The sequence below is a fragment of the Panthera tigris genome, chromosome B2 (genome assembly GCF_018350195.1).
Source record: "Panthera tigris isolate Pti1 chromosome B2, P.tigris_Pti1_mat1.1, whole genome shotgun sequence".
Taxonomy (NCBI): domain Eukaryota; kingdom Metazoa; phylum Chordata; class Mammalia; order Carnivora; family Felidae; genus Panthera; species Panthera tigris.
Window position 1 is genome coordinate 26,607,930 of NC_056664.1, and position 24,531 is coordinate 26,632,460.

Sequence of the window (24,531 nt, forward strand, 5' to 3'; positions counted from 1 at the left end):
ACTGCTGAAGGAAAATTAAATGGATCTCAGGAAATTACCCAGAACATTGCAGAGAAGGATAAAGAGGTGAAAATTATTAAAATAAATAAATAAACAAACAAATAAAAGAAGGTGGAGAAGAAAGGAAAGAGGAAGAAGAGGAAGAAAGAAATTAAGATTTTGGAAGGCAAAATAAGAATGTCTAACATTCCTTCCCAGAAGCAAATAGTAAGAGAAAAGAAAACAGAATAGAGTGATGAAGAGGCAATATTGGAAGCGATGGTTACTGAGAGATTTCCAGACCTGCTATAAGAGACACTGTTAAGTGTTGTGTGCATCATGCAGAAAACGTATCTAGACACATTGAATTGAAATTCTGGGATACCAGAGGCAAAGAGAGAATCTTTAATGGGAGGAAGAAAGATGACCTACTAAGGAATAATAGAATGACCTCACACTTACCATAGCAAAAAATGGAAACCAGAAGACAATGGAATAATACCTCTAGCATGCTCAAAGAAAATAGTTTGCACCCTGCAGTTGTGAAATTAGCAAAATTATCTTTCAAATATGAGCCAATTTCTCTACATTAAAGGGATTTCAAAAGGATACATTTTCAAAAGAAAGGAAATTATGCCAGAAGGAAGATTCAAGAAGGAATGATGAAAAGGGAAATTGGTAAATATGGGAATATGCATGGCATTTCCAGTCCAAAATTATAAATAGATGTGTATTCTCTGAAGGAGAGACTCTGGGAGCTACTCAGATTAACTGAGGCAAACTTCAGAGTTACAATAGAGAAGAAACTTATTTTATCACCTTTAAATTAATCTTTTGCAACCAGATACTGTTTGTTGTGCTCATGAAAGATATATCATTCTCTTAAGATGTTATTAAAATAATATAACAGTGCTTGATTTATGTTTTATCATTTTCTCAAATATTCTAATCTGTGATCCTTATAGTGGATTGAGTGATCCCAAAAAGATCTGCCTACTTCTTAATTCCAGAAACTTGTGAATGTGATCTTATTTGGAAAAAGGGTCTTTACAGATATAATTAAATGAAGGATCTTGAGACGAGGAGATCATCCTGAATTACCAGGGTAGACTTTAAATTCAATGACAAGTGTTCTTATAAGAAACAGAAGAGGCAAAGACATAGATGTACAGGAGAGGATGGTGTAAAGATGGAGGAAGAGATTGTAGCCAGAAGCCAAGAATCAAGAATGCCTGGAACCAGAAAGAGGCAAAGGAAGGTTTATCCCCTAGACTTCCCAGAAGGAACTTGGCCCTGTTCAATTCCAGACTTGTATTTCCAAAACTGTGAAAGAATAAATTTCAGTTGTTTTAAGCCCCCTAGTTTGTAGTAATTTGTTATGGCAGCCACAGGAAAGTCATACAGTCCCTAAAGGTTAAACTTTTCTCAAACAAAATAAAATGAAACAAACAAACAAACAAAAACCAAATTCAATTAAAAATGTAATTGTCTGCTGTATTACAGTATTGAAGCCAGTTTCTCTAGGCATGCCATCTTCTTCCCTTGTTTGTCTTTGAGATGGCATCTGGCTATCTGGGACACAGATGTGGCTTATTTGACTTGGTGTTGACAAGGAGGCAACTGGAATCCTCAGGCCCACATGGTACGCTCAGCACACTGCTGATCTCAGTTGCAGAGCTGCTGATACAAGCCATTCCCTTGCCTAATGGCCAGGGAGGCGGCAGGCTTGGCTCTTTTTTGGTGTCTGCTGCTTATAAAATTCAGGGGCTTCTCTTTCCATAGGCTCCTGGAGTGAGTTAGCCTCATCCCATCCTTCATTGGCATGGTGGACTATTGACCCACTACATGTAAGATGTAGTCCATATCCTACGGGTTTTACCTCCAAGCCTCAACTACAGAGCATCCTCCCTCACCGCCTCCAGCCCACTCAGGGCTGCAGGGCAGGCCTGTTGGCTCTCACACCACTGCCCATGCCCTGTAAGAGAGCCTCATAATACTGCTTCATGTATCTTGATGCAGCTATCCCAGGTCAGTCTGGGTGGCATCCTAAGGAGATCTCTCCAGAGTCTCCAGCATGAAGTAGGTTGAAGTCTCCTCCTGTTGATGATTTCTTCAATATAATTTACTTGTTATCCCACAGAAGCTAGGTTGGAACATTGCCTCTGCTGGTGTCCTCCACTGCCCGGGGTGGCCTGGGCACCCCCCACCTGCTAGCTCTTTTCATCCTTTTTACAAGAACCACAGGCCACATGCCTGCCCATCAGAATGTGTGAGAAACTTTGGGTTGTGACCACTCTTGGTTTTTGATACACTAAACTTATTTAGAAAATTACTTTTCCATGACCTTATTTTCAAACTTACTCTCTTGTTACGGAATCCTATTTTGAATGATAGGGATGAATATTAACTCTTTCTTTTTGACTATTTGATACAGTTCTGTTCTTTCTCCAGACTTGGGCTAACTGTGGAGAAGGTCACATAAAGACAAATGTGGAAGAAAAAGATTTTACTATTTTAAAAGATTTATCACAGTAAAAATATCCAAGACAATAAACATTTATAGCTAATAGAAGTACTTTACAATGATATAGAGTTATACAGCCTTTAAACTAAGTATCTTACTAGGTCCTTAGAGTGGATTATTATCCCATTTTATAGATAAAGCAACTGAAAAGTTAAAATGCTTATTTAAGGTAATGGCACTTATAAAGGGAACAGAACTATTAATAACTCATAGAGTATATAACCCTACTTCCAGTGTTACACTTCCAAGGCCATGTCCTTTGCCTCAGCTCGGACATTAAAGCTAAAGCCTATTTCTAGGTCCTGAGGTGGTATTCCAGTCATGTTCTTAGCCCAGAGCCCTCAATGTCCACCCAGACATGTGCTTTGGAGCTTTCCCTTCACTTGAGTACTTTTTTGAGACTCAGCTTTGAATTTGAATTAATAATACTAATGCTTTATCCAGCATATCTTGGTGTTTTTTAATGTGGCAGTTTTTCTTATATGCAACATTGGCAAAACAGAAATTCTGTTCTTTTCATTCTATCTGTGCTAGAACTCATGATCTCAGACTTAGAACTAAGATTTGGACTAAAATTCATCTTAATTTTTTTTCTTATGGATATACATTTATGTGACCACTCTTTTTTTCTATGTTAATGAGTTTACATTGACAAAGTAACGTTCGGTGGTTTAAGAAATGTTTATTAGTGCTTTCATTGTGTGAGTCTGTACATTTGACTTTGACTATTTACCTCAATTCTCAACTTTAGATTTTCAAAATCAGAGAATTAAGAGACCTCGTCATAAAAGATGTAAGAAATATGAACTTTCATTCATGCTTAGTTATAGATACCACCAACATTGTAATGTAATAATTATCATAATAGCTAACATTTATTGAGAACTTGCTAATCATATCACCTTGATTTTCTCACTTAAACATCAAATCTACATGGTAAGTATTGTTATTATCCTTGTTTTACAAATGAGGACATGATGATACTAATTCCTTACATTTCAGTAATGATTTATGTTCTACAGTGTTGTTTCAGATACAGGAACATTTGACATGGCACATATCACTATATTGATAGTTTACAGAACAGACTGTAACTTCAGAGCCGTTAAATGGTTTGTGCAAGATCACATAGCCAGTAGCTGTCAGAGCTGGCCTTTGGTCAGTTCATTGGGCTAACTTTTCATTTCTTGACACTAAGGTCTTCTAGTTTAAGGCTCTTAGAAATCAAGTGTACATTTAAAATAATTACGAGAGGTCCATTATCCACGTGTTATAATGCACAACCACTTAAATAATCTCATCTGAGGAAGGATACCTCCTGCATTGCACTGTGGCTTAGTGAAATCAGCACAGGTGGGAAAGCAAGCCAGACAGGCTTGGATCAGGCTTACCTGCTTGTCCTGACTGTTGGGCAGTTTTGCTCAGCCTCTCTGCCTGTCTTTCTCCACCTGCACACTTGGGATGGTTTGTCAAAGTGGCCTCTAAGGTCTCATTCTAATATATAATTATTTTTATGGTTCTCTCCCAAAAACAGCAGGTGATAAGGAGTAAAAATGAAGAGAGCAAATTTAAAAAAATAATAATTTTAAGCCTCTCCAAAAACTAATTAGTGAAGCATATGATAACAACAATGTTTAAAATTAATCTGAAAATGAAATTAAAGAAAACAATTCCATTTACGATAACATCAAAGGAACAAATTTAACAAAATGAAAGCAAAACTTATTTTCTGGAAACTTCAAAACATCGCTGAAAGAAATTTCAAAAGGCCTAAGTAAATAGAAAGACATCCTGTGTTCATAAATTGGAAGACATGATATGGTTAAGATGACAGTATTCTTTCTTCATATTGTCCTGCAGATTCAACACAATCCCTATCAAAATCTCCAGTGGCTTTTTTTTTTTTTGCAGAAATTAACCAGCTGAATATAAAATTCACAAAGAAATTCAAGGGACTAAGAATAAGTAAAACAATGTTTAAAAAAAAACAAAGTCAGAAAACTCACACTTACTGATTTTAAAACTTACCATAAATCTAAAGTAATTAAGAATGTGGGATACTGTCATGAGGATAGATACGTAGATCAATGGAAAAGAATTGAAAGTCGGAAATAAACTCACACATTTACGATTAATTGATTTTTCACATAAGGTGCCAGGACAATACAAAGGAGGAAAAAATAACCTTTCTAATAGATGGGGCCAGGACAGCTGTATATCCACATGCAAATGAATGGAGTTGAACCCTTTTCATCACACCATATGCTAAAATTAACTGAAAAATTAATCAGAGGCCTAAATGTAAAAACAAAGTCTGTAAAAATTTACTTTAAAAAATACGAGAAAATCTTTATGATCTTGGGTTAGGCAAAGTCTTCTTGGATATGACACCTAAAGCTCGTATTACTCCAAAATAGACAAATTGGGCTTCATCAAAATTAAAAAACAAACAAAAACTTTTGCACTTCAAAGGACACCATTAAGAAAGTGAAAAGAGAAGCTATAGAATGTGAGAAAGTATTTGGAAATTATATATCTAATAAAGGACTTGGATCCAGAATATGTTAAAAAAAAAAAAAAACAAAAACAAAACAAAAAAAAAAAAAAACCTCTTACAACTCAATAGTAAAAACACAACCAACACAATTAAACAATGGGCAAAGGATCTGAATAGACATTTCTCCAAAGAAGGTATACAGATGGCCAATAGCATGTAAAAATACAGATGCCCAATCTCATTAGTCATCAGAGAAATGCAAATCAAAACCATGCTGAGATAACACTCACTATTCACTAGGAAGACTATTACCAGAAAAGATAAACTGTAACAAGTGTTGGGAAGGATGTGGAGAAATGAGAACCCAGTTTACTGCTGGTGTAAAATGGCAGATACTTTTGAGAACAGTTTGACATTTCCTCAGTAGGTTAAATGTAGAGTTGCCCTGTAACCCAGTAATTCCACCTGTAGGTGTATACCCAAGAGAAATGAAAACATGATGTCGGTACAAAAACTTCTACATAAGTGTTCATAAGCATTCGTCACAATCACCAAAAGATTGAAACAACCCAATGTGTACCTTCTGACTGATGAATGAATAATGTGGTATATCCACATAATAAAATATTATTTGGCCATAAAGAAAGAATGAAGTACTGATTTATGCTGTAACATAGATGAGCCTTGAAAATGTTCGCTAAAATGAAGCCAGTCACAAAAGACCAAAAATTAGTCTGTTTATATATGAAGTGTTCAGAATAAGCAAATCTGTAGTGACAGAGCAGATAAGTGGTTGCTTAGGGCAAGAGGCCTTTGGGGAAAATGAGAAGTGACTGCCTAAGTGTTTTTTGGGGGTGCTAAAATGTTCTGAAATGTTAGTAATGGTGGCTGTATACTTTGTAAATGTATTAAAAGCCATTCAATAATACACTTTAAATGAATGGGTTATATAGTATGTGAATTATATCTCAAGAAAGCTATTATAAAGAATAACATTAAGAAATTAATATTTGAAACTGTCCCATTTACAATTGCACCAAGAACCATAAAATACCTAGGAATAAACCTAACCAAAGATGTAAAAGATCATTATGATGAAAATTATAGAAAGGTTATGAAGGAAATAGAAGACACAAAGAAATGGAAAAACATTCCATGCTCATGGATTGGAAGAATAAATATTATTAAAATGTCAATACTACCCAAAGCTATGTATACATTCAATGCAATCCCAATCAGAATTGTACCGGCATTCTTCTCAAAGCTAGAACAATCCTAAAATTTGTATGGAACCACAAAAGACCCCAAATAGCCAAAGTTATATTGAAGAAGAAAACCAAAGTGGGAGGCATCACAATCCCAGACTTTAGCCTGTATTACAAAGCTGTAATCATCAAGACAGTATGGTACTGGCATAAAAACAGACACATAGACCAATGGAATAGAATAGAGACCCCAGAATTGGACCCACAAATGTATGGCCAACTGATCTTTGACAAAACAGGAAAAGAATATCCAAGGGAAGAAAGTCTCTTTAGCAAATGGTGCTGGGAGAACTGGACAGCAACATGCAGAAGAATGAAACTAGACCACTTCCTTATATCATACACAAAAGTAAACTCAAAATGGATGAAAAGCCTAAATGTGAGACAGGAAACCATCAAAACCTTAGAGGAGAAAGCAGTCAACAACCTCTTTGACCTCAGCCACAGCAATTTCTTACTCAACACATCTCCAAAGGCAAGGGAATTAAAAGCAAAAAGGAACTATTGGGACCTCATCAAGATAAAACATTTCTGCACTTCACAGGAAACAATCAACAAAATTAAAAGGCAACCAACAGAATGGGAAAAGATATTTGCAAATGACATATCGGATAAAGGGTTAGTATCCAAAATTTATAAAGAACTTACTAAACTCAACACCGGAAAAGCAAATAATCCTGTGAAGAAATGGGCAGAAGACATGAATAGACACTTTTCCAGAAAAGACATCCAGATGGCCAACAGACACATGAAACGATGCTCAACATCACTCATCATCATGGAAATACAAGTCAAAACCACAGAGATACCACCTCACACTGGTCAGAGTGGCTAAAATGAACAAATCAGGAAACCTCAGTTGCTGGCGAGGATGTGGAGAAACGGGAACCCTCTTGCACTGTTGGTGGGAATGCAGACTGGTGCAGCTGCTCTGGAAAACAGTGTGGAGATTCCTAAAAAAATTAAAAATAGAACTATCCTATGACCCAACAATAGCAGTACTAGGAATTTACCCAAGGGATACAGGAATGCTAATGCATCGGGGCACATGTACCCTAATGTTTAAAGCAGCACTTTAAACAATAGCCAAATCATGGAGAGAGCCTAAATGTCCATCAACTGATGAATGGATAAAGAAGATGGGGTTTATATACACAATGGAATACTACTTGGCAATGAGAAAGAATGAAATCATGCCATTTGCAATAACATGGGTGGGACTGGAAGGTATTATGGTGACTGAAATAAGTCAGTCAGAGGAGGACAGATATCATATGTTTTCACTCATATGTGGAACTTGAGAAACTTCACAGAAGACCATGGGGGAAGGCAGGGGGAAAAATAGATACAGAGAGAGAGGAAGGCAAACCACAAGAAATCTTAAATACAGAGAACAAACTGAAGGTGATGGGGGTGGGAGAGAGGAAAAATGGGTGATGGGCATTGAGCAGGGCACTCCACAGTTGGGATGTGCACTGGGTGTTGTATGTAAGCCAGTTTAACAATAAATCATATTTAAAAATTACATTTTGAGAACTACATATTCAAATAAACTTGACCATTATCCAAGACAACTTTTGGATGCAGATAAGGAAGGTTCCACATCTCCTAGCAAGACATTCTGTCCCGTCAAGGAGGGAACCTGGGCTTTATAATTTTACAGTCACTGATGTAAATCTGTTTTAAAATGGTCAGTTTGCATAGGTTCTTTGAATCTCAGTTTCTTCGCCTACAAAATGGGGGTAATGACAGTTCTTAGTTCTCGGGTTTCTCTGAAAACTAAATGAGTTTTTTCATCTAAAGAGCTCAGTGCGGTGCTAAAAGTGATAGCCATTGTTAGAGGTCTTGAGGTCATGATCATTGCAGGCTTGTGATAAGGATTTAAAGACAGGCCTGCTGGAAACCCCTGCACTGCCTTTGCATGTGCCTGGAGCACTGTCCTTGTCTCACAGCTAATTAGTTGCTTCATGACCTCATGAGGAGACTCCATGCAGGCTGCTTCTCTGGTGGGTGTTTCCTGACCACATCCAGCTACTGAGTTACCAGATTTGACTGTTTCTGTTCTTGCAAATCTGTCATCTCACTTCTGGCAGCACTGATTTGTCTATCTTACCCTCTCTCTACTACTTTGAGTAGCTGCTACTGCATCACTCCCAAGTTCCCCAGCTCAGTGCTTAGTGCTTGATAGGTACTCAGTTAATACTATTTGAAAGAATAAATAGGGAAGGACAGGACCTAGATGCATTGAACATGGTCACATGCTTCCATTTGACCCCTAAACATTTGCTTACTAGTAAAGAGAATAATCTGAACTATTTTTTGTTGGGAACTTTATTTAGTGATATGGCATCACTAGTTTATCTAGTATATTTGTAATGATGGTATAGTCCTGATATTAAAAGAAAAAGGCAGACATCAAGAAATCTACATTTAATTATAAATTTAATTTTATTTGTTACAAGTCAGTGGAGAATAAAAGATTGTTAATGGGTAGCAGATTGAGAAGGATTGCACCTATTTAATATTTCTTCATTTTGAAAGTCTGGTTTTTGAAGGAGCTCTGTTTTATAAACTGCCATGGAAAGTTGAAACTTTGGATTTATTAATGTACTCTATGAGCTGCTAAGAAAAACTGAAAATTTAGATTTCCATAGAAATCCCATTGTCATCTTTAATGATGGCATTGGTATAAATGCATATACCAAATTTTTGTAGTCAGTGATCTAGTATATGTTGGCACTTGCCCTGGGCCATGTTCTTGCCAAAATTTAGTAAACCTATTTAGAAAAATTCCCCTTATCACTGTGCCAGTTTCTCTAGAAACCAAAAGCTTTCATCATAACTAACCTCCCTGCTTAATCTGCAAAAGAACAAAGCTAAAGTTATTGAAATGTGACAAATTGTGATAGTAATCTATCTAAACTGTATGAAGCCATCATTGACTTTATGTGTATTATTACCTTGAGAATTTGGTGCTTTGTGCTAACCTTACCTAGAAACAGAGCCATGGGTAAAATCATCTCCAAAGTGTCTTTTATTTTGTCCTTCTCTATAATCTTTTAAAAAGTAGAACCTTTCATTAAGACCAGAGAACATAAAACAATTTCAGTTCTTTCTTCAATTCATGGCACCTTTCCTCCAATCATTTCAAAATATTTATGCAGAATTCAGGAGCCCATTTCTGTAGATAGCACTTAAGTGAATTTGGAAGGTGGCATTTCAGTAAGTATAGTAGAGAGAAACTTTTGAGTTGGAACTGTGTCATAATTTACAACTGGATAGGTTTGCAAGTTTCCAAAGAAGAATGATCACCACTTATTGGCAACCCAAATGCATTTCTTGTTTGTTTCCTGTAACTGGTTATAGCCTGTGAGCTACTCCTCTCCCTTTCCCCATGAGCTCCAAAATAGCTTTATTAATAGGAACATACGTTGTTTATGTTCTTAAAAAAAATCAGGGTGGTCTTAGATGTCTGTCTTCCATTCTGGCATTTCCCTTTGTACAACCCTTTTGAATTTTCTGTTTAAAAACTGGCATTCCAATAGCTTTTCTTTGGCCTAATGCCTGGGTCACATATTGCAGCAGCAAATTAGGAATGTTAAGACGTCCCCCAAAGAAAAATGTTTGTTATGAAAGTAGAGCTGATGTGACACATAGAATTAGAGCTTCTTAACTTATCTAAATGACAGTTAGTGATCATTTTCTTTCATTCTTATTTTAAAGGAGGGGGAATGGGGGAGAACGAAAGAAATGCCTAGAGGCTGAGATTGGATTTGGTTCACCAAACTGTTAAATGTCAAATGTACTATCTGATAATACATACATCATTTTATCTCTTTTTAGGAGCTAATTTTGTTACTAGAAAAATTAGCCGGTCAGTGGCTAAGATTTACCTTGGACAACTGGAATGTTTCAGCTTGGGAAATCTGGATGCCAAGCGAGATTGGGGCCATGCCAAGGACTATGTAGAGGTAGGAACTGACTCATTATGTTCTTAAAAATACCTGTATCAGTTGGTGTTTTCAATGCCAGGCCTCTGGTGGAAAAGCATGACCTAGAAGAAGTGGTAGCATATAAAATTTTGCTAATGCAGATATATTTACACTCACACTGCTTTCATTTTAAGGCTCCATGGTTCCATTTTACATGTAGATGACACTGAATGTTACTTGAATGTGGAAACCTTTCACAATTGTTCTTTCCATCATTAAAATGAAGGTGTCAGTCAGTTGTTCTGAGGATGGTTGAAAAATGTTTGAGTAGTATTCTTTCCTTCCTAAAGCCTCTATCTCCTCACTTTGTGCACCTTCTCCCTCCTGCCTACTCAAAAGCCATATAACTGTGAAAAAAAAAATTAGGTATACAGGTACAGTTCTCAGAGCTTCAGGAAATACTCCCTAATTTCAGTTTGTATAATCTAAGACTTTCAGGTTTACATTATTCTACTAAAGTACTCTAAGAGTGAAATTCTTGCGGAGGTTTTGGTTTCTGCTGCTTGAGTGTCTGGTTATTACCCTACATACTTCTCAATGTGTGACTTTACACACCAATGAATTTTGTTTATTAAATAGAGATAGAGTTGTTAATAATGATAATATTGCATAATACTGGATATAGTTGAAGGGAAATTCAAATTCTCACTCTTGGGATTTATCTGCACATTAAATTCTGGTCTGAATTAGATGTGTTACATGTGTAAGTAGTGTGATTTTTCTTTAAGCAAATGGTTATATTTTACCTTTCCCTGATCAGTATCCTTTTAAATATACATGGCTCTTTCTGTGGCCAGACATGAAGGAGCATGTTGGTGACATTGTCTTTTTCCCTGGAGTCTGTTTGTCCTTGTTTAGGTGCTTACAGATTTCCTGTGCTCAGGAGACTATTTCTGTCCTTAATGATTCGTCTCTGGGAAACCGGATCTGGCTTCCTTGTTCATTGATGCGATTCAAAAAGAAACTTGAACGTTTACGAAAGAAAGCAAACAAGTAGTTTACTTGCTAACACAGAGATTAGTTTCAGGTGTTATTATTTTTGTTCATAACAATTAAAAATGGGTACTTGTACACCTAATACTGATTTATATTATGGATGAAGAACAGCTTTGATTTTAAATTTTGAACAGCATAACAGTTAGATAATTTCGGTATGTTCTTTGAAGCTGTCATTACAAAGAGGCATTTTATGACAATAGACATTAGGTACATTCTAAGAACATTTCATTAAAAAATGTATAAGCCCACCTTTTCAGAAATTTAAGAAGTAGGAGAAAGGAGATGTTAATAATAGAAGCTGAAACTCTGTTTTGTCTAATCTATATGGCCTTACCTACTTAAAAATATGAGGCAAGGTTCATAAAAATGATTTTTTTTTCAAAACTATCATTCTAGCTTTCTGCATATGCTTAGAGCAGTAGATAGCTGTATAGTTATCTTTCTTTATCCAAATTCTTGTTCTCCAAATTCAGAACCAAATAGATCAAATTTCATTCTATTTAACTTTATTTTTTTGCACCGGGGTAAAAAATGAAGTTTGTACTAGAACTCAGAAATAGATTTTGATAGAGAAACAGTATACCAAATCTTAATAATGTTTATTACCATTTATGTTTATTTTTCTCTTTGTATTTCTATATTTTCCATATATTTGAAATGAATATAAACTTTTCAATCAGAAAAAAATTTAATGGCATTTTAAAAATAAGCCAAAAAGTGTTTTAGAAACTCATGACACTGTTAAATACATAAGTAATGAGTAAGTCTTTTGTGAGCTCAGTGGATCTGGAAGAAGGACCCTGGTATCATCTCATTCCCCAAATGCCAAGGCTAGCACTGGTCCTGGGTGTAGCTCAAACCTTGAAACAAAGGGGCCACATTTGTATTCATTTAAAATAAAAGCATTTTATAAACATTTTGGCTCAAAGACTTCAAAAAGGTCTTCCCAAATGCCATTTTGAAGATTCCTTGACAAAATGGTATCAGTACAGTGAACCAAAGCATCCACGCATGAGTAAAATGTTCTGGCCTTTCAGGAAAAATGTAAAATTTTCAGATTTTATGGAGAAACAGACATACAAAATTAAGTCATTGTCATTGTCATTCAAGACCTGGCTTGTTCCACAGTACAAGTAGGTTTTGCTGAACCCTGGGGTTCAGACAGTAACACATGTTGATAATGCAAGAAGTATTATATAGTTCTCATTTATGGGTCCTGAAGGATGTCTCAATTTAAATTTCTTGATTTCTGAAAAAGTGCCATTATTAAGTAAGAATACGTAGTTTGCTATTTCCATTTTAAGAAGTGTTACCATCTCTTGCATTTCTAAACGTGTTAAAATGAGGTTACTTCACAGACTTACGACTAAAAGCAGATGTTGCTAAAATTAAAATCAACAAGCATAAGAATGAAAAAAGAGAAACATTGTTTGTTTAAAGTGCATCTGCATCCTGGCGCTATAATCAGCTTTAGAATAAAGGAGCCTTGGCAAGTACAGATCAAACAAGTTATAATAGCATCTTATTTACACACGTTTTAATTATATAATCTTTCTCATTTATACACAAACATGTTGCACTGGTGAATCTTTAGATTAAGTGACTTACACTTTTTTACTTATGGATAAACTTCCATGATGAAGAGTAGAGAGCGTTTGACAGAGTATAGGGATCCTAGCTGTGTCAGTGATTTGTTCTTCAGTCTTAGGGCTTTATATCTCAGCTTACCCATCTGTGAAAAGGGCCTAATAACAACCCTGTAAAAAATTAGCATTAATGTGCTGTACATTCATGATTAGAATCTACCTCTGTCTTGTAAACATTTTTGCAAGAATTTATACAAAGCCACTTCCTGTTGCTGATTCAAGTTCATTAACATCCATTTATAGTCTTGTTTCCTAGATCAAAATGATTTAAAACTTAGACTGAGTGGGTAAGGGGTATTTCAACTTGAAGTGAAGAATATAAAAACTATATTAAATCATGCTGTACTTCAGAATAAATAAGTTATGTGCTTACATATTTTCCAATAATCTTTATTATAAACATTTTAAACGTACAGGATTGTTGAATGAATTTTACCATTAACAGCCATATACCCACCACCCAGATCCTATAATTAACATCTACAATTGTTGCAACTTGAGGAAAAAAAAGTATTACTGTTTAAAAACTACTCTGTAGTGCTGATGGCTCAGAGCTCTAAATACTCAATTTACACAAATGCGGGTTGTCGAGAATTTGTACTTCTTACAGGATATAGTCAGTTGATAATTCAAACTTTTGAAATATTTTATCTTCTTAAATAATTATGTGACACCATCACACTCTTTTCATGCCTGCCTCCGTCCACATACATTGAACCATTGTATTTATGAGAACACATTCAAACAAATTCAAGATGTCAACACAGTACCAGTGGTGCCTGAAAGGAGAGGATCTCTAACTTCTCTAGGAGGCACTGTTCTTTCCACACACCTTCTGTTGACTACCTACCACGGTCATGGTTCTAGTTGCTGTAGATGACAGTCTTGTAAACTTTGTCTAAAGCCACATAAGCCTGCACAATGCTAAATTTCACAAATGTAAGCAGATTTCTTTATCATGGACTGGCTTCTCAAAACTTAGAGTATATGAATGCACTACTGCCTATTAAGATTAATAAAGTGTTTCTCAAACTTATTTCACTTTGCTACCCTTTTAATAATTATATATATATATGTGTGTGTGTGTGTGTGTTATATATATATATATATATATATATATATATATATATAAACATTAACAGTGAAGAGTTGGAAAATGGCACTATATGTTTAAAATTAATGGTAACAGTTTGATTAATGAGGTCCCAGTGTGATCCTACCTTGATAAAACTAGCTAGGATACAACTTTAGCTGGAAAATATGGAATATGGAACGATGACCTAATTGATAAGCACTGGACTGGAAGTATTTTTAAGCTTTTATCAACTCACAAGAGGGTCCTTAGTCTTGGGATACATGGATAATCAGTGACCCAAGTCTGAACTTTTTCCAAGACTCAGCAAAACCATTTAAAAAATATCATGAGGTTTTACTACCAACAACTAACCATACAGATATTCCTGAAGAGTTCTCCTGTTCTCAAGGCAATCCAGGGCACATTCATATTATGGGGGGTAGGGCGGGATTTTTGAGACTCATCTGAATTTTAATATAATAGTCCCTCACACACACCTCTTTCTTTTCTCCCTCCCTCCCTCCCTCCCTCCTTTCTTCCTTCCTTCCTTCCTTCCTTCCTTCCTTCCTTCCTTCCTTCCTTTTTCTTTCTTCCTCCTCCTCCTCCTCCTCCTCCTCCTCCTCCTCCTCCTCCTCCTTCTCCTCTTTTTCGGCAGGTAGCATATATTAATTTTAAAAAACTACTTTTAGAAATAAAAATAATAAAAATTGCCAAATGTTGGATGCTCATTATGGGTCAAAAACTTTATAGAGGACTTTACATACATTATCTTATATGAAACATACAACAATCCTTTATGGATGAAGGGACTGAGGGTTGGAGAGTTCAGGGTACGATTTGCCCAAAGCCATGGCCATCAGAGATGAATGAAGCCAGAACTCCAGCCCAGGCCTGATAGCTAAGCCATGTTCATAACCACTAATTCTCACTGAAGTGAGGGGAGGAGAGACATAAGCAGTGGGGTCTGCCTAACTTTCCATTTCCCAGAGAGCCAAGACATTGAACTTTTCTCTCTTTTCTCTCTGTGCCATTTATAGTTCAAATGGAGGAGAAATATCTGGAAGAGAGTGTGTGGCTGAAACAGAGATGATCAGATCTTGCTGAACTCATTATATTGACCGTATTAGGCAAAGATGCGGAGGGTGTGTTTGGGGAAAATGGATAGTTAGATGTCCATCCCTCTCTGTTCATTGTCTTCTGCATGAGTTAATTTTTCTTACAGCTTCCAGTTCTCAGCTGATAAAAGAGACCAGGGGAAAGCCAGGGAGCCTCTGGCAGGGGGAGAAGTAGACTGTTGACAGAGCTGGGGAGGATTAACCAGTGTTTCCCCCTTGTTTCTAATTCATCTGTCAGTCTGCTGCTAGCATTTTGCATCCTGTGTTAATTCATACAAATCTGGAAAGAAAGTATGCCATTTAAACTTTCTGAGATTTTATTTAAGGGAAAGCTTACTAGTTGCAACATCAACAAATAGGGTTTTTTTTCTTTTTTATGTTCAGCGGAGTAGCTTGATTACTTGTTGTGTTTGAATTCTCAAAGTGTTCATGGTGCCAGAGTATTCTTTAGTAAGGCCTCACTAAACAAATGCAGAAAGTCATAGTTGCCTTATTTCCTCTGGCCAGGTCTTGTGTGGCTGGGGATGATATCACAGGAGTGAATGTGCCCCAAGATCCCCAGAACCTCTAGACTATTTAAATTGCTACCTCAGTGAATGAAGACTACACCATCAAAGTTTCTAAGATGGATTATTCATCAAGTTTTCATCCACAGATAGTTTAGGAACAAGGAGGTGGATGCATTTTTAGATATTTTCAATTGTATTTTAAAAATCTAAAATTGAGCATCTGACATTAAATTGGAAAAAGTAGTTCTTGGCAAATGTGTATAAGTGTGTGAATGTGGAGGGAAAAAATGAAAATGAATATAGAATGGAGTTGCATACTCAGGAGATACAGTGCCTGTGGAAACGGATTATGAAACTTTGTGTAAATGCCATTTAAGTTCTAATGGGTAGCAATTAACCACATTAAGGTGGAAGCTTGTACTCCACCCTTTACTCACTCTCATGATGCTAAGTGTCATTATACCACTGTGGAACATGAAACGATACCTTGTACCTAAGAAAGTCCTGGTTCTATTTCTGAGAACAGTCCTAGGGAAACAGTGTGAAAGCCCCTTCCTGTTCCTCTTAGATTATGACACTCATTGACTTACATGTAAAGTGTACTGTGAGATTCCACGAGCTTTCTGCTTCCACCGCCCGTCAGGCCTGCCCAGTCCCTTTGTGCTGGTCCTCATCCGGGCTGAGCTACCCTTCCTCATGCTCTCCTCTGTCCTTCCTGCTTCTCTCCTTTCACTGGCCTTCCACTTCACATCTGCTTCCACCCACAAATGAAAACTGGCTATTTAACTTTAATAACAAGGCTATTCGTGTGATATAGACATAATTGCCTCTTTTAAAATACGACATCATCTAAATTTGATGATGAATTTGCCTGTAGAAGGTATGTATCTTTAATATTAAATGCCTCATTTTTTATACTAGCACACTCTGGAAAGGACAGAAAGTATTTGCAATGAAGTTAGTCTTTCCTACTTTCATGTGACTCATGCCCAGGAATGCCAATAAATTAATATCTCTCATACACACACACACACGCGCGTGCGCGCGCGCACACACACACACACACACACACACACACACAAACAATCCTAATTTTTACACTCATTCTAAAGTACTGTTTGGTTTCATCCTAGTTTTCTGCTTTATTCACAGGGAATCATTTACTAAAATTATGTTTTGTCCTCACAGAGTCTGGCCCTGTGGCCCTTTCCTATAGCTTTCTCAGACCACTTGAGAGCCTCTTACTGCCCTCATGATCCCAGGCTCCAGGTTCCCAGTCTTGGCCTTATGGGGCCCTTTAATACAAGCGTGTTAATTTTGCCTTTATATCCAAAACCATAAAGCAAAAACCTGTTCCAAATAGAATATTCTGTAAGGCAAGGACATGGATTTTATTTTCTGCTTCTGTGTACCATGCTAGAAAATATCTCCTCTGCTTATTCTCTGCAGTGAATTGTCAAAAATTCTCCTTATCTTTTCTTTCTAGGGAAGGAAAAAATTTTGATCCCCTCTCTGAGTATTGGATCTTCTGCATTTGTGAGATCAGTTATTTCTTTTTCTACATATTGAGTTTAGTAAAATTGGGATACCTGATGGCTTTGTAGAGCAATTAGATCTGAACTCAAGGACAATCTCTGTGGTAGATACCTTAATCTGTCCCACTGATGGTCTGGTTGCCCAGGGAAGCAATTGTGATACCAAGAGGCAGACACCTTTTTGGACTGTCTTGGGAATAGATGCTGTACAGGAATGAAATGTCTGCCACTTTGAGTTGCTAGTTAAATAGCTTTAAATGGGTTTGTTCCATGACTTTGTCCCATGTTCTTTACTCTCTGCCTTATTGTGGTTCAAGGATAATCAAAAGCCACTGTCCTCTTGGGATCAGATTTCCAAAAGGTTTTCCCATGTAGCTTTTACCATTGTTCGAGAAACTGGATGTATCACGCATGCAGGCTAAATATGCCCCAAATGGATGAATTTGGGATACCATTAAGCAAAGATCCCCTTTTCATTTTAGGAAAGATAGACTGGGGCTTGAGCCAGGCCCAGTTAATTAACAAGTGCAGTTTTACAGAAGTAGAATTACTTAAAGGCAAAATTGAGAAACCTTTTGTAAAACTGTCTTTGTATTGTTGATTTGAGACTCCCATGGAAATAAATAGTAAAGTTCCTACAGAAAGAGATGAATTACTCCTTAGAATAGCTTCCCAGCTACCTCTCAAAGTTATGTAAAATATTTGAGATCACTTCTGTTATGTTTTTTCATTATAAGGGGAATGGTTGGGTTTAACTCATTACTGTTTATTACTTCCTGAAGAATCTAAGTAAATTGAAATCTCTGAGAATAAAACCATTTCTCCACAAGCATAGGCTATGATGTGGTTAGTTGGCTAGTGCCAGTCTCTCTCCACGAAGCTCCTTGAAGGCAGGGACTGGCTATTATTCCTCTTTGTCGTAATTGTGCTTCCCAACATGCCTGGCACAGAATGGTAGATGCCCAAAAAATACTCTCCCAATTTGACCATTTCTTTATATGGTTTATAAAAATGAATATGTATATATGAAATGTGTTTTATCCCTCTCATTACTAAAAGATTATTTTCTAAACTTAGCATAAGACATTATCTACTGAATATGATTTTAACCATATTTTAGGTTTTAATTGTGATGGATTTACTTGATGCTAGCAAGTAATTTTCAAGCAATTTTCACTCTTGTTACATGCAGACCATAAAGGAAAACTGAATAGTGCCCATATGTTCTTGTACTATGATAAGTTTCCCAATTATCTGCAGATTCTACTATCATTAGACTTTATTCCTATTTGTAAAAGAAGGATATTTGAGCAGATGGAAGAAGTAGAATGAAAGACTGATATACTGGTCCTGATTTACCAAACAGAATTTTCATAATCACAAAAGTAGCATTGGCTTACAAGATTAAGTGCCCCTCTGCATGAGTGGTAACACTGACGTCTGCTCATTCAGAAACATCTTTCCTTGTGTGGTCCTCACTATATTTTGTCGTAGTTTTCAAGCCCGTCATTTGGTAGAGGATTCTTCTAGATAAAGCAGGATTTCTGTCACGAATTCTATTGTTTTTGGAAAACTTTCACTCCTCCTTGCCTTCCCCCTTCTTGTCCCCCCTCCCAGTCCCCAGTATCTCCTTCACCACCCACACCCACACACATGCACACATACACATAATAGGAGCAGGTAACTTTCTAATAATACGACTTTGTTTTTGTACATGTAAAAGTTAAAGATTCTTATATGGAGATCTCTGATAGCAGCTGTAGAAAACTGTAAACTGTGTAGCTAGCAGAAAAGAGAAGTATTCTGTGGTATCTTTTTAAGTGCTCTGAGTGTGTACTTTCATTTCCTCCGAGCAGATCCCTGTTCCCAGGTCCATCCTCCAGCTTCTGACTCACAAAGTGGAGTGGTGAGCTTCCGCCCCAGGGGCGATGGTGTGTGGGTTGCCTGGGTGGAGCCTGGAGGAGGCAGGTTGCATTCCAGGAAGGTGACCAAGGCCCTTGCCTCTTGGCCATTCTGTCACCACGTCCACACAATACAAATACTCATGCTGGGTGTGGCACTTGATTCTCTCTCCTTGCCAGTGCAAAGGCAAAGATCAGAATCCCCGAGGCTTCATGGCTTCATGTGTTTTTTCTTATAATATCTCCTTTAAGTCAAGAATTGCTTGCTGATTTTCACTGGATCTTAAATTTCAAGTTTGAAAACAAAATACAAAGAGCTTTCACCAGACTTTTTTTTTAACCCCCTGAAGGTTATCCTCTTATATTTGTGTAGTGCTTTATCATTTATATCTTTGGATTCAATTCTCCCAATAAATTTTAGTCAGGGATTAGGAGAGCAGGAATTGTTATTTGCATTTCCATATGAAAAATCTGCCTTGGAAAGGAGATGCCCAGGCCTTGTGTTGAACATGGCTCTTCAGCACAATCCCTTCATGTGATACAGCATGACATTTCTGGCTTGATTCTTGGTATATTGAGTCATTCTTGTGAGATTTTAAAGCCATTTTTTTTTACCCCTCTAATAAGTATACCCCTCACTAGAAATTACAAATTAACTAGCATTTTTACCACTGGCCTTCTGTGGTAAAAAGAACACACAAAAGAGAAACTGAGATAGAAAGAAACTCTAAAACATTTGAAGAGCCAAAAATTAAAAGGCCAGGTCTTCTATTCTAAATGGGAGACTTCCTCTGCAGTATTAACTTAATAGTTGTACACTCATATAATTTTAAGAAGATATCAACTCTGTACAGGAAATACAGGTTTCACAGAAATCATTTCATTTGATCCTTATCTTCAAAAAAAACTGAATAAGTTTGAAGAAATGGGATAGGTAGTTTAAATTCCATCACCTTTTGTCAGTGACAGCTGAAAGCTTCATTGTAGTTAACTATCTGCTAGAGCCTTTGGGAAACCAAAGCATCATTGACTGGCTGGGCTAAATGAGTCATCTATTAAAATTATCCCTAATGAATTACTGGTTTGCTTGTTTAATTGCGCGTGATGTAGGGCTCTGAGATGTTAGAAGTCTAGTGAGACTCAAAGAAATTGTGTTGACTTCATTAAGCATGTCAGTAGGATCTTTCCTAACTCACCATGTGCAGACATTCCCTCTCCTCCTCCCTCCATCTTCCTTTCTTTCTCTCTCTTCCTCCCTCATTCCTTCCCTCTGTTCTATCCCTCTTTTTCTCCTCCTTCCCCTTCCTTTCCCCTCTGTCCTTCCACCCTTCCTGTCATCTCTCTCTCCCTCTTTCTTCCTCTCTCTCTGCAGGGGGGACAGGGGGAAGGGGAGGGGAACAGTATCAAGAAGTCTTACTTCTGAGCCTCTGTGATAGGGCTAACAGTGTCTTGAGTATTAACCACCTGGCTTTGCTCAATGAAAACCCTTTTAAAGCATGACAGACTACTAGTGGTATGCCCTGTTTCACTTGATGTGTGCTGGGCACTATGTGAACAGCATTATACTGTGGCTAGGTGGCTGGTGGGCTTCCTCTCTTTTTCCTACAGCTGTGTTTTCCATATAAACTGGAGTAGCAAAAACATCAGGATGAGAAAAAACTAAATTACATGAAAACCATGATTATCACACAAGTTTGTGTTAAAAAAATAATTAATGACAGTTGTTGCATCGGGAAGAATTTTAAGATCTTTAGGTACAGCTTATGTTCCATCTTTGTAGCATGTTTGAGAGGTAGCTAGGCAGTCTGCTCATTTCTTCTCAAAATTCTGCTCTGCCTTGGGGTCACTCTGAGCTGCCTCTTTTTTATTACTCTCCTCCCCAGCTGCTTATCCACAAGGATTGACCATTTCCCCTGTAGTCCTGTCACCCTTTATTTACAACCCTTTGAATCGCTGCTGCCAGAGCCCTTGTCCCAAGTTAGCTGGGCAGCCTTCTCACAGACACAAAACTTTCCACATCTGATCACCATGCTGACCTTGTTTCATAGCCCCGAGTGCCCTCAGAGTACCTGAAACATAGGACGTGCTCAGTGGGTGTTTATGGAATGAATACCCCAGAATGAATGGACCTCAAACCAGATTAGCTTCATCTATTCATTTAATTTAAAAACTGAAGCAACTTTATTTATCCTCCTATCCTTTGCCCTCATCTAGTAGGTGAAGCAGTTCATTATTCAGAGATATTTACTGATAGATAGATTGAGATAAAACAGTTCAGAGTCTGAACATAACTCCAGTCTTTCATGGTCTTCCCACTATAGCATCTGTCAGATCATGTGACCAACACAAGGGCTACATTATGCATTTTATCATCACTGTGAAGACTCATCATCTAGGTGGTCCATGCACCAGTTAGGGATTACACTCAGTTACAAGTGACAGCTTACTAGGGATCACTGTTTATTTACCACCAGAAGTCCAGAGGCAGGGGCAAGCCACTTACACAATTCATAGATGCCAGGCCCAAATATCTGATCATGACTCCACAGTGGCAGCAGTCCCAGCTGTCCTGCGCAAATCCCCTAAGGACTGTGTCAAGGAAGAGAAGGCTGCAAATCTCTGGGTGACCAGCCCTAGCATTCTGTTAGCCAGAGCCATGGCCCGTGGCCACCGTGCTCAGTAAGGAAGATCATGAGGCCAGGTTTGTAGTCTCTCAGACTCTCTTCCTGGTTGAAGACCAGAGACTGGGTGCTGCAGGAGACACCTGCCTGTGTTCAACTGTGCTCTTGCAAATGGCATGGTTCTGAACTGGCCAGAGTGGGTGAGGGACAGAAAGAGACGCCCTGCCTCACCCCAAAAGCTTGTATTGAGTGCTGTACCACATTTGGACTTCATGTGTTTGTAAACAACCACATTAAATTGGATGTTCAAGAAGCCAGAGTGTAGACTACAGTTACTTTAAACTCTGTATTTAAAGGCTTATTTTTTAAATAGTTTTTGTGATAATTCACAGATGCTCAGTCTAACACAAATCATACTCTATTGGCTTCCAGAATTTTGCAGTAGTACCTATTTAAAGATTGCTAGTAGCTTATATCCACCATCAAGAAAACCATTCAGATCTGTGGTATAGATCTACTGTGCTATTCCCTCCCCAACCCCTTCCACTTACTGGTATGGATGGGAACGTAATGCAAAACCGTGCTTGTCTTATTTACATAAATCTCCCTGTTAGCTTTCCGTTTTACCATATCTGCATTTTTGTGTTTGACCTATTAGTGCTTTTTTGGTTTTATAAAGAAAAAAAAAGTGCTTCCCTCAGCAGAACCATCTGGCTTCGTTTCCTGTTCCTCAGCAACTCTATGTGTATTCTAACAAGGCCAGCCCTGTGGTTTTCCGAGTGGTGCTGTTACACTGGTGGTCTTAGAATTCAACAGGAGTGATGGAAAAGTTACACTATAGGCTTCTTTCAAGTCTAAAGTTTCCAAGGTGAAAAAAATGCATATTATTGTCATTTTGATATAGCATTATTTTTTTCTGTTACTGAAATATAGTCTTTTAAAATGCATTACACCCTTCTATTCTTTGAGGAAGAAAATGCTTCTCAAATGTCTTTTAGATAATGGGCTACCAAATTTGCATATCAGCAAATTGAGGTGAATGAAAATATAATTGGGACATGCTTATAATATGCAAGTTTTTTTAAAAAGTCAGTTAACAGTAACTAGGGTTTTTTTCTTAAATTGTGATATAATTCAAACATAACATTACAGTTGATACTTGAACAGCATAGGTTGGGAACTGTGTAGGTCCACTTATATATAGATTTTTAAAAAAATAAATACAGTATAGCACTGTAAATGTATTTTCCTTATGATTTTCTTATTGACGTCTTCTTTTCTCTAGCTTAGTTTATTATAAGAATACAGTAGATAATACATAGACAAAATATGTGTTAATCCACTGTGTATGTTATTGGTAAGGCTCTGGCTAATAGTAAGCTATCAGTAGCTAAATTTTGAGGGAGTCAAAAGTTAATAGATGGATCTTTGTGCAGGGGTGTCAGTGCCCCTAACCCCTGCATTTTTCAAGGATCATCTGTATATTAGTGTCAGGTAAAAGCATAATTTTTCAGTCTTTATATATATTGCAAATTGATCAGGACAGTAGTCTAGTTAACACTCATTACCATACATAGTTACCATTTTTTTTCTTTTGGTGAGAACTTTTAAGATGTACTCTCTTAGCAACTTTGAAATTTACAATACAGTATTAGAACTATAATCACTATCCTGTACATTACAACCCATGACTTACTTGTAAGTAAGTTATGATGGAACTTTATTCCTTTTGACCACTTTCACCCATTTCACCTGCCCCCAACTCATGCCTCTGGCAGCCACCAATCTGTTCTCTGTATCTATGAGCTCAGTTTTTTGTTTTTGTTTTTGTTTAGATTCTACATATAAGTGGGATCATACAGTATTTGAGTTTCTCTTTCTGATTATTTCATGTAGTATAATGCCCTCAAGTTCCATCCATGTTGTCACAAATGGCAAGATTTCCTCCTTTTCTCAATGGCTAAATAATATTTGTATGATTTTGTATAACAGGTATTTTCTTAAAGGATCAAATAATTAAAGGACCAAGTAACAATAAATAAGAGGAAGCCAGTTTGGTAACTGAAAGATTCTCTATACTCTCTTTTTTGTGTGACAGAAGATAACATAAATCCGCTTTTGACAGGTGATTTGTTAATGCTGCTTTGGCCTTTTAGTGCACTTAGAGATCATCTGGGAATTGGATCTGTTCCCAGACAGGCATGTGTATAAGGAAGTGAAACTCTGTATTTTTTTTTTATTAAAAAAATGTTTTTAAGTTTATTTGTTTATTTTGAGAGGGACAGAGTAAGTGGGGGAGGGTTAGAGAGAGAGGAAGACAGAGAATCCCAAGCAAGCTCTGCACTACCTACATAGAGCCTGATGTGGGGCTCGAAGCCATGAAACCATGAGATCATGACCTGAGCCGAAAACAAGAGTCGGACACTTAACCAACTGAGCCACCCAGGCACCCCTAAACTCTGTATTTTTATGTTGTAATATTCCACAGATTTTTAAAAAAATTTCTCACCAAGGGCAAATATGCCCTTATTTTCTTTTCTGAAATGCTGCTTTTAAATATAACATCATTGTTTTTAGACACAAATTAAAAGGCTTTTTTTGAGAGTCAAAAGGTTTTTATTTGTGTATGTGATACCTACCTGTGTTCCTGCCTTCCATCCATCCATCTATCTTTTCATTCTTCCATCCATCCATATCACGTGGCAACTCAGATACACCATCTATAGAGAGAAGAAGATCCTCGTGGTATTTTTTTCTCCTTCTTTGTTTTCTTTCTTAACTTTCTTTCTTTCTTTTTTTAATAGGTATCATGTTCATCAACCAGTAGGCATTACATTTGGGGACAAATTTTACTACATAAGATATTAAAATTA

At 37.1% G+C, this 24,531-nt stretch overlaps 1 protein-coding gene across 3 annotated transcripts in view; it reads left to right on the forward strand.

The window, feature by feature from the left end:
* The window catches only part of GMDS (GDP-mannose 4,6-dehydratase), a 622,466-nt gene that overhangs the window by 308,600 nt on the left and 289,335 nt on the right, over positions 1–24,531 (forward strand). For all 3 annotated transcript variants that reach the window (XM_042985865.1, XM_042985867.1, XM_042985866.1), the window contains one exon: positions 10,109–10,236. In XM_042985865.1, coding sequence (XP_042841799.1) covers positions 10,109–10,236 — 128 coding nt within the window. The remainder of the gene's footprint in view (positions 1–10,108; positions 10,237–24,531) is intronic.